The sequence below is a fragment of the Pygoscelis adeliae genome, unplaced genomic scaffold, assembly GCF_000699105.1.
Source record: "Pygoscelis adeliae isolate BGI_AS28 unplaced genomic scaffold, ASM69910v1 Scaffold84, whole genome shotgun sequence".
Classification (NCBI taxonomy): Eukaryota; Metazoa; Chordata; class Aves; order Sphenisciformes; family Spheniscidae; genus Pygoscelis; species Pygoscelis adeliae.
Genome location: NW_008824754.1, coordinates 1,183,194 through 1,193,726, shown reverse-complemented (window position 1 = coordinate 1,193,726; position 10,533 = coordinate 1,183,194). Strand labels below are relative to the sequence as shown.

Sequence of the window (10,533 nt, the reverse complement as noted above, 5' to 3'; positions counted from 1 at the left end):
GAGAAGGCTTCGGGGAGACCTTATTGCAGCCTTTCAGTACTTAAAGGGGGCTTATAAAAAAGATGGGGGCAAACTTTTTAGCAGGGCCTGTAGCGACAGGACAAGGGGGAATGGCTTTAAACTAAAGGAGGGTAGATTTAGACTAGATAGAAGGAAGACATTTTGTACGCTGAGGGTGGTGAAGCCCTGGCCCAGGTTGCCCAGAGAAGTGGTGGATGCCCCATCCCTGGAAACATTCCAGGTCAGGTTGGACGGGGCTCTGAGCAACCTGCTCTAGTTGAAGATGTCCCTGCCCATGGCAGGGGGGTTGGACTAGATGACCTTTAGAGGTCCCTTCCAACCCAAACTATTCTATGATTTACAGCAGCAGTATAGTGGGAGGTTATTCTGTGAGATTTTCTTTACTTCAAAAAGCTTGCAGTTAGGATGAAACACAAGACAGATACATTGTACAGACAGTGTGGGAAGGAGAAAAGGTAAGGGATAACTGTGTGCTCATGTTTCCAAAACTGTGAGTCTTTAGTATTTGGCAGTTTTGAAATACATAAACAAGAAAGGGTTAATTTTGGTCATTTCTTCTTGCTATCAGCCTAGTAATTTAAAAGACATTTATTTATTAAAAGTGAATATGTATGTTACTGCTGTTCATAACAAAGAAAAACAGAGAAATTTATAGAAGATAGGTATCAGATTTTTATTTAAATAGAAGACCTGTCAAAATACAGCATACAGTGTCAGCAACTCTCTTCTGAGTGTTAGGTTGTATCATTGCTCTTCATGTGAAAATGTCATAACATGCCTGTCATTGCCTCTTTCAATTAACCTTAAAACCAAGTCTGAGAATTATACAAGGAACAAAGTTTAAACAGAATCCTTATATTTAGCAATACTGTCCAATAGCAATTATTCTCTCTTGGTGTTGATGAAATTGTCTGGGTATGAAGAGTCCTCCAGTGATTCATAATAGCTGGATTTCTTTCCAGTTACCAAACCCTTTGGCAGTAGCTTATTGTCACAGCCAGGTCTCTGATAATTTACTGATACTAAATTCGCTAGAAAGTATGTATTTTTTTCTGTGATTTACAGCTGTACTATGTTATAGTATAGTTGAGGAGCTACTTTTTCTTCCATTTTGCATAATCTTTACAAGGCATCCTTGCAGTAACTGTAGAAGTTGGAGGATGGCACTTTAAATCAGAATGAAATGTTTCATATACAACATTCACCATGAAATGTAGGTCACTGGAACAGGCTCCCCAGGGAAGTGGTCATGGCACCAAGCCTGTCAGAGTTCAAGGAGTGTCTGGACAACGCTCTTAGTCATACGGAGTTTTAGGTAGTCCTGTGAGGAGCAGGGAGTTTGACTCAATGATCCTTATGGGTCCCTTCCAACTCGAGATATTCTATGATTCTATGATTGATTTCTGTTGGCTTACACCACATGTCTGAAACCTGTATCTACACCCTTCTTTACGTCTTTCCTCTCTCCTGTAATTTCTCTGTTCAAGATGTATGTTTTTTGGGGCAGGGACCATTCACTATTCTGTTTATAGGAGGACAACCTATTGTTGACATTCTGTGGATATAGTGGATTTATATGTGAATAAATTTTATATGCCTCTACAATAAACCACTTCTGACATTTTTGTTTGATTTTCTTTCTCTGGGAGTAAAACATAAACAGGCAAGGTTTATAGCCACCATTTCCTTCCCTATTTAATCTGTAGTCCTGTGCTCTTATCCTTGCTCTTGTTAAGTATTTTTCTTTTCCGATAAAGCACAGAACTAGTACTACATTCTCTTGCTTTTTCAATGTCTCTTTCCTGTGCTTCCAGAAAACTGACAAACTTTCACACTGAAAATCCCTTTCTCCCCATCCAGAACTGCCCTTTTTCATTTCCTGCACCTCATAGGCAGCCCCTTATTCTCTATACCACTTTGTACCTCTTATTATTTCAATGGTCAATCAGGGATGGAAAGGTTTGGGGGTGTTTAGTATTTCTGAGGTACCAGCCATGCATGCTAAGAGGTGAATTTGGACAGTTCATCTTGATAAGTCAAATAATGTAGGCAGTTTCTGTAAATGATATGGTGTTAAGTTATTAAATTATTATTAAATATAGTTTTATGTTAATGATGATACTGGTAGCAGAATATCACAAAGGACTTTTCTGCTGACAAGACCAAGTGCCATCTCGACCTGTTATGATTCTGTGATATTATCAACACTGCTACGTCAGTCTTTGAATATGCATGTGCTAAGAAAACTGTATTTTCTACCTTGCTGCAATACTGCTTCTGTAATCTTCAGTGCTCTTTGTCTACAGCATTTTTCCCAACATTGTGATAACTGCAAGGCTGTGTCATTTTTTGTGTCTATTTCTGCATTCCAACTCACCTGTCTGATTTCTCCTTTAAGGTAAATAATTACAGTTTAGAAGAAGTTACCCATGAAGAGGCAGTAGCGATACTGAAGAACACATCAGATGTAGTGTACCTGAAGGTTGGAAAGCCCACCACCATTTACATGACCGATCCATATGGCCCACCAGATATTACTCACTGTAAGTGACTTCTGCAACTCTTGTAGGAGATATCAGTTTGTCAGATGATTGCATTTTTGCCATAGCTTGTCCAAAGTACCCCATTAAAGTTTACGAAACAGCTTGGAAGGCTACAAAAGTGAAATGTTTATTGCCACTTAAGTATGCTACACTCATGAAATTTTACAAATAATATAACTCTGCTAAAGTATTTTTGCAGCAAGAGTAACAATGTAGCTGATGTACTGCTGTGCTGATTCCAATTAGCCATTGTCCAGATGATCAGACTAAACTGTATCCCTTGTGACAATTACAGTAATAAGTATATGCAATAATATTTTGAAATTATTAGATTTGTAGACTGGAGTCCTCTGTCCACTGAAAAATCAGAACAAGCAGCAAAACATCTACAAACTTAGTGAAAAGCCTGAGGCAAATATATATCATATTTGAATAAAATATTTACTTGGAATGTAAAAATCACTGCTCTACTTAGAAAAATTCACCTATTTTCTGTGTATATCCACTTCCTAAATTATTGTTCCACTTTGCTTTCTTCTCAGTCTGTCCATTAACTTTATATATGTTAATCTGCTATTTTTTCACTGAGGACCGAGGCCTTTCTTGTCCTTGCCTTCAATGTACATGCTGTTGTAGGAAAAGTTGTTGAAACAATATAGTAAAGCTCAGTGAAGGATCTCATGGGAAGGGAAGATGATTTTGTTTTAAAACAAACTGATTTCAGTCAGGCTGTCATATCCACGTGCTCAAACACATCTAGGCTCCTATCCAGCATTCAGGTAGAAAGACGTGCATCGAGGTACATCACCAGGATTCCCTGAGATGACCAAGTACAAGGGTGGGTGGCTGTGGAGTCCTTATCATACACATATACCTTCTTCTTACGTTGACAACCTCCTTGCTGATGTGCTTTTTGTACAGTTAAGGAGATGACAGCAATTAGGATCTTCTGTCTCTCCCATCTGTCTCACCTCCCCCTGTCCTCAGGATTTACTCACTTCTCTTGTCTCCTTATCTGAGTGTCCTAGGCTCCAATCTAGTCTTTGTCTCCTGCCGTCATCTCTTAATGGCTTGAGTCTTTGTTTTAGTTTGAGTGTAGGCTGTCCTGACGAGTTACATGTAGTTCTCTTGAGTATTGATGACCTACTGATGAATCTAGGTGCTATCAATACATGCCATTCTTATACCCCTCCTGCCAGTCCTCCTGGTGTCCATACCCAGGCATTCCCAGTCCCTTTTCATTCACAGCAATCTTAACATTTCAGTTGCAGCTCTCTACACCACTGGTGCCTGTTAGTCTAAACTGTTCATTACCGAAACTCCGTTTCTTCATTTAGTTGTTCATTAAAAACTGTCTGCCTTGGCTTCAGCTACCAACAGGGACCAGCTGCACCATCTAACAACTGGATGGCAGTTTAATTTTTGACAAGAGCTTCAGCAACAGATCCATACACAACTTGATCTCCTGCCAATAATCCTAGGGGCACTTGAGGCCAACCAAGGGCTGGGAAAGGCAGATTGTTCCAGTAAATGCTAGAGATATAAATTTTTCTGCACTTTTGCATAGTGCTGCTACTGTGGACTGTCAAAGTTGAGGGAAAAGCTAAATATCGATAATCCTTCTTATTCAGACTGCTCCATAAAAATAGAAGGGAAGGTTTTGTAACATGCACATCAGGTGCTATACTCAGCTGTGCTGAGGATACCTGTTTAGTTAGCAAATGTTACAACAGATGGCAATCATGTTCAGTAGCAGTCTGATCTGGATCTTAGCAAAGCCCAAGAAGTAAAAATGCTAAATGTCCCTATCCAGTCTCCTGCTTTATAATACTTTCAAAAATAATAATTTGAGAGTTCTAAAACAGTGTGTTTTATTACGTCAGATTACAGATCAGCAGCATGTGAGAAGACAGAAGTAATTCCAGAGGGAGAGTAAGGGTTGAAAAGATTTGCAGTAGCCCATCCCAGGCTGTTGGTGCATACAGATTCATTTATCCTCAGGGAACCTTTCATTATACCTACAGGTTCAGAGTATTTGAGGACAGGTAATGGCCTTTCCCTGTAGAGATATTTTGCTTTGAAACATTCTGTGTCTCAACATCTGAAAGAAAGACTGAAACTAATACTAGAAAGTTTAGCTGTCGTCTTCTCATGAGAAAATTAATCATAGCTCATTGCAGAAGCACGTACCGTTGTTTTTCCTATTTATCATTTCCTTTTCTAATTACATTATCTAGAGATTGAATACAACTATTATTACATCTCTCCAGTCATAAATATCCCCAGTAACTTCAGAATAGCAAAAAGCAAGCAAACAACAAAACCCACAGACCCAATATAGAATCAGACAGCATAGTTCTGTAATTTTCATTATTAATCATTAATATGTAGGAGATTTGTATCCACTTCTTTTTTAAATATACAGATTTACTGTGATCTAAATACCATCTATGTTGGTACGGAAATTTCAATTATATTGAGAATTTTGGCACCTGTAGTAGATCACAGCTTTAAATCTTCACTATACATAATTCTTGCCATACATAAAATTCCTGCTCTTTCTTATCCTGCATTGAGCTCTTGCTATATTACTCCCACTGCTGTGTGGAGCCAAAAAGAGGGCTGTGCTTTTAATCTCATTCTCTCCTATTTACACTTCCTTCTTCAAGTTAGTCCTAATTGAAGAAAATGTTTCCTGTCTCCCAAACTATCCTTTCTTATTCAGATCCCCTCTAAAGAGTCAATCCCTCCCAATGAGGCATTATTATTATTATTATTATTATTATTATTAACCTTTCAGGAAAACTCCAGCTGTTCATTCTTTCTAGTTACATTTTAAGCTCTCTCAGGCAAGGATTGTCTGTTTTGATGCTGTTTACAACAATGAGCAGGTTCTTGGTACTTAACTAAAAAACGGTGCTCTTATGACATCTAATCAAACATGAAAGTGGCTAACTAGAAATGCTTATTCTTACCATCAGCTTATTCTCCACCAATGGAAAACCACATACTCTCTTCTGGAAACAATGGCACTTTAGAGTACAAGGCATCCCTGGCCCCTATCTCACCGGGAAGATACTCACCCATTCCAAAGCACATGCTTGTGGAGGACGACTACACCAGGTCAGACGCTTCTCTTTATTTGTTACCTTTCACGACAATTGCAAAGGACATAGGTAAAGCATTCAGTGCACCTCAAGTAGAATACGGCCCATAGTTCTTTTCACCCCTGTCCAAGGGAAGGTGAATCGAAACCGTTACAGGTATGAAGGTAACTAAGAGAAAGACCACACGAATGAATGCTGACCTGAGGTCCATGTTGTCCGGGTGCAATCCTGCACTAGTTCCTAAACAACATGGCTGCACTAGAACAATGCTGGCACTCAGCAAAATTTTCTGCTTCTTAACACAACTAGGAGATCTCAGGATCAGTGACTCATCTGGCTCGCTGCATGTACGGGTGGAGGGACTGTATGTGCATTTGTACCTGTCCGTGACAGTACGGTCTGAAAGGTCCAGCTTGTTTAGTTTAGTGAAAGCGAGGCTGAAATAGCCTCTAATTGCTCTGTGTACACACATAGAAAGATAAATGTTATTCAGAGAAAACACTATGGGAAAAGAAAAAAGATGTATAAACTGGCTGCAAATAAATACAGGAGGGAAACTGGAAAACGTTTCTTAACCATTAGAGCAATTATGGTATGAAACGGTTTTCTGTGAGAATATAGTGGTTAAAAGGAAACTTTATGCAGTGACACCTGATACCTTTATAAAAGGGGTTTTTGGATGTGATTATCAGCAAAACGTCTCTGGAAATTGCTTCTAATCCTTTTTTTTTTTAATACTCCCAAAAGAATTGTGACTATTATATGGAAGTATGGTAGCAGAATTGTATCTATGTAGTTGATTTCCAGGTAGAAAAGACACATAGGAAAATGCTGGGAGGGTTCTTCTATGCCTTGTGTTAGATCAACACTGAATGTCACTGATGAGACAGTGTGTATTTATGTTTTTGTTTGAAGAGCACTATCATTCACTTAGAAGACAACAGTTGTTACATTTGTAAAATAAGCCGTCATTATAATGTCTAGTGCCACAGAAAATGAGAAATTAATTTTTTTTCTGTGCTTCAGTATTTATAAATTCATTGTGTTTAAAGCTAGGAGGGGGCTGTTCTGATCATCTAACCTGACCTATTGTGTATCTCAAGCCAAAGAATCTCATCCACTTATGTATTCATCAGCTTCATAACTTGTTAATTTGTATTTCATTTTTCTTGTTGCACATGAGTACGATCTCAAGCTGCTTAACTTGTTGGATCAGACAGATTCAGAGTAACTAAATCATGATACAGTGTTTAATCAGGACGTAAATATATGCAAACCACACCTTGCTTCCCTGTCTTGGCTAAAAGAATTTCTCCTTTGTCTTGATTGAGGATGGAAAGCTGACATTGCTTTCCTTCAACTTATGAGACATTCAGTTAGGATGAATATTCTTCAAAGGGTTGCAAGAAGTTACATTTTTAAATTAATAGTTAAAACACTGATTTCATTAAATTGTGTGTCAAGGCTTTACCTGGGCTAGTACTGACCTCATAATTTCTAAAATGCTTGTGTATAGGAAGAATACCGATATAGTATCTGGGTTACAATGATGAAGGCTTTGTCAATAAGCTTGTAGTGCTGAATTCTCTCCTTCTGTAATGAGATGTCAGCACTATCATTACTGAGAAAGAGTTGGCAAAGTTTAAAAACAGCAAAAAAAATGCAACCTTAAAAGTAGATAATAGCTAAGGAGACCAAGATGTCACAGAAAGTGAAGGAAGTAATCCTCAAGAAGGACAAAAGCTGCCCTGAGAATTAAAAGACCATTTAAACAGTTAGAAGACCTGTAAGGTAATGAAGAAGTATCTTTAGACAGTCCTGTGTTTCTTTGTGTTCCATGTAGCTGATTTTAACTTTCTAATTACTTCTTAAAAAAAAAAAAAAGAAAAAAAAAGAAAAAAAAAGAAAAAAAAACAAAAAAAAACAAAAAAAAAACCAAAAAATAGTCATAGAAGAGAAGGCAATGACAGTCCTAGCCCATTTGTTCAGTAGATATCCAGTAGAAAGCATACTTGCTCAAAGAACCATGCAGGATATATGTTGAAATTAATTAGTATGTCTTTTTGATCTTTTTAGGAAGCAAGATGTATTCCTATCCTGATATTTTTAGTTTGTTTTTAAACAAGTTAATTTTTCTGGTTTAGCTCCTGACAGTAATACCAAATACTGACACAGTCTGGTTCTTGCCTGAGGTATTCAGACCAATGTCCATTTTGTATTATTTTGGGAAAAAAATGAATGCCCAGAGAAGCCATGTCTATTCTGTTGAATACTCCTCTCCTATGTTCTTCTTCCTATCTGGATTTCCAGATTAGCGTGCTGTCAAATGAAGGACTGATATCCAAAGTCTTCTATGGCATTGGCACTGTTGACAGGAGAGGCTGACTCTACAAGCAGGACCTTCTGTGGAAGGTGTGTGGCGCTGGCAGAAATAAAGGTGTCGATTAATAGGAGCAGACTCTGAATGCAACAGAGCAAATCAGATTAAAATCTCGTAGTTCTAAACACGTATTGACTTCGACCTATTGAAAAGGAGGAGGCTATTATGGAGTTAATTATATTAGTGATAATAGCTTATATACTACACTGATACCCAGGATACAAAAGCACAAAGATAAAATTAATGTAGTCATAAGAAAAATGGCACTTCTTGTCATTGCATTTCCTCACTGGCCATACATCATGCAGCACTACCTGGGAGACACCCAAACAAGAGCCAGAGACCAGGTTTCTCCTCTGATTACGACGACTAAGAAGCTCTGACCTTCAAAACTGAACCATTTAACCTTTGAACGATGCTAAGCCTTTTTTTTTTTTTTAATGTCCATGTAGCTAATTATTGCCTATTGATTCAAGTGGGACTATTGAAAATGTCACAGTTAATTCTCACAGTGATTTTCACAGCTATAAACTGAGAATAGTGAATGCACTCTTTCTGTGCAATGCCATAGGAGTCTGCCGTTAAAATAAGAAGATATTTGGAAAGTCTTTGTTGCTGACCAGCTTAGAAAGACTTAAAATCTTTTGGGAAGTTAATTATCCTATTGATAATTTTAGTGAAACCTATAGATCCCTTGATTGCAGCATTTATAATTAGGTTTCCTCACATAATTTTTTATAATTAAGATGATTGCCAGCTACTGCAGTGCAATCCATTAAAACTACTTGGTTCTTGCTATAATAGGTTTTCAGGGCTAATTTATATGGTGATCACATAAGGAAATTTATTACCCGTGCAGTCATAATATGGCAACACCTCTGGCAGATTTCATTTGTGCCAGCTAAAAATATTTGGAACAGTAACTACTCCACTATGAGAGGCTTTTTCAATTTTGTAATTCTTTGTACACCTCGTTTGAGTGAGGCTGATAAACTTTCTTTTAACTTACTATCAGTAAAGCTTAAATGGTTGAACATTCAACTCAATTTGTCCACTTTCTCTTGCTTTTCTTTTTTGTTTTTCTTTTTTTATTCCAGTTCTAAGATTTTTTACCTAAATACTTGTATTCAGCCTAACAAAATAAGCATTTCTGTTGATAAAAACTTGTATTTTTTTGTCTGATATTGAATCTGTGTCTGAAAAAAAATCAGTACAACTTTTACTAAATAAAACTATTAAAATAGGGAAAAAATAACAATCTGAGCACAAGGGATAGAAAAGTAACAAGTCATCTTCAGCCACAATTTTTAATGAAGCTGGATGTTGTCTTTTAATTTCTGACCTTTTGTAAGTTGTGTATATTATTGGTCCAAAATGCTGTCAGTGATGGGCATAATTTACTTTTTGTTTTGATGGATTAATTTTAAATTCACTCAGGATGGAAGCTTTTCCTGCCTGTATTTTTTTTAAAGATTGTCACCTTTTAAAATCTAAATAGAATAACACAACTTCAGGGTAGTAGAATGTGGGATAAAAAGTGGATAAAAGTCATATGCCAAATAATTCTATCAATACAATCATCATCATTCTGCAAGTAAGTCCTTATTTGTTTCAGTTTCTAGTAAGATTAAAGTGTTGTGCAGGCAATGCAGGAGATTCCTTGATTGCATTGCTGACAATTTCCTAATGCTGCTAGAAGGGAGAAACAGGAATAATTCTCTGCTCGACCTGCTGCTTACAAAAAGGGAAGAACTAGTGGCGAAGGTGGTGACAAATAACAGCTGGGATCAGAGTGACCATGAGTTGGTCCAGTTCATGATTCAAAGGAAGTCTGGAAAGACAGTCAGCAAGTTATGACTGTAGACTTCAGAAAAGCAGACTTCAGCCTTTTTGGAGAATTGCTAAGCAAAATCTCTTGGGGTGCTGCCACAGAGACATAGGGTCCATGAAAGATGGATGATTTCTAAATAAAACTTATTGACAACTGAGGAGTGAACCGTCCTGTTGAGCAGGAAGGAGGGGGATTCAGCAGAAGGCCTTCTTGGCTGAACAAAGAGCTTTCTGATGACCTAAAATGCAAGATGTACACAAGCATTGCTTGACTGCTTCATGACGAAATCGGAAAGCTGATTGATTTGAGCTAAGACTTACAAGGGTCATAAAGGAAAGCAAAAAGTGATTCTGCAGGTGTGCTACTTTCAGAAATGAAGGTAAAATTTGATGAAGGGACAAACTGATGAATGGAGGGGAAGACAATGTAATGACAGAGAGTATGGAAAAAGCTGAAGTACTCAACATCATCTTTGCCAGGCATTTAAGGGACCAGAAGGTAACTGGAATAGTCAGCATAAATTTACCAAAAGCAAATCGTGCGCTTGTCCAGCCTGGTTGCCTTTCCTGATGAAATGACTAGCTGCGTGGAAGAGGGGAGAGCAGTGGCTGCCCTATACCAACCAGTGCCACAGCACAGGTGCTGCCTTGA

General features: G+C 37.8%; 1 protein-coding gene across 2 annotated transcripts in view; it reads left to right on the top strand.

The window, feature by feature from the left end:
* Window positions 1–10,533, top strand: part of DLG2 (discs, large homolog 2 (Drosophila)) — a 671,422-nt gene that overhangs the window by 381,314 nt on the left and 279,575 nt on the right. For both annotated transcript variants that reach the window (XM_009323461.1, XM_009323460.1), the window contains 2 exons: window positions 2,420–2,564; window positions 5,546–5,687. In XM_009323461.1, the coding sequence (XP_009321736.1) occupies window positions 2,420–2,564; window positions 5,546–5,687 (287 nt within the window). The remainder of the gene's footprint in view (window positions 1–2,419; window positions 2,565–5,545; window positions 5,688–10,533) is intronic.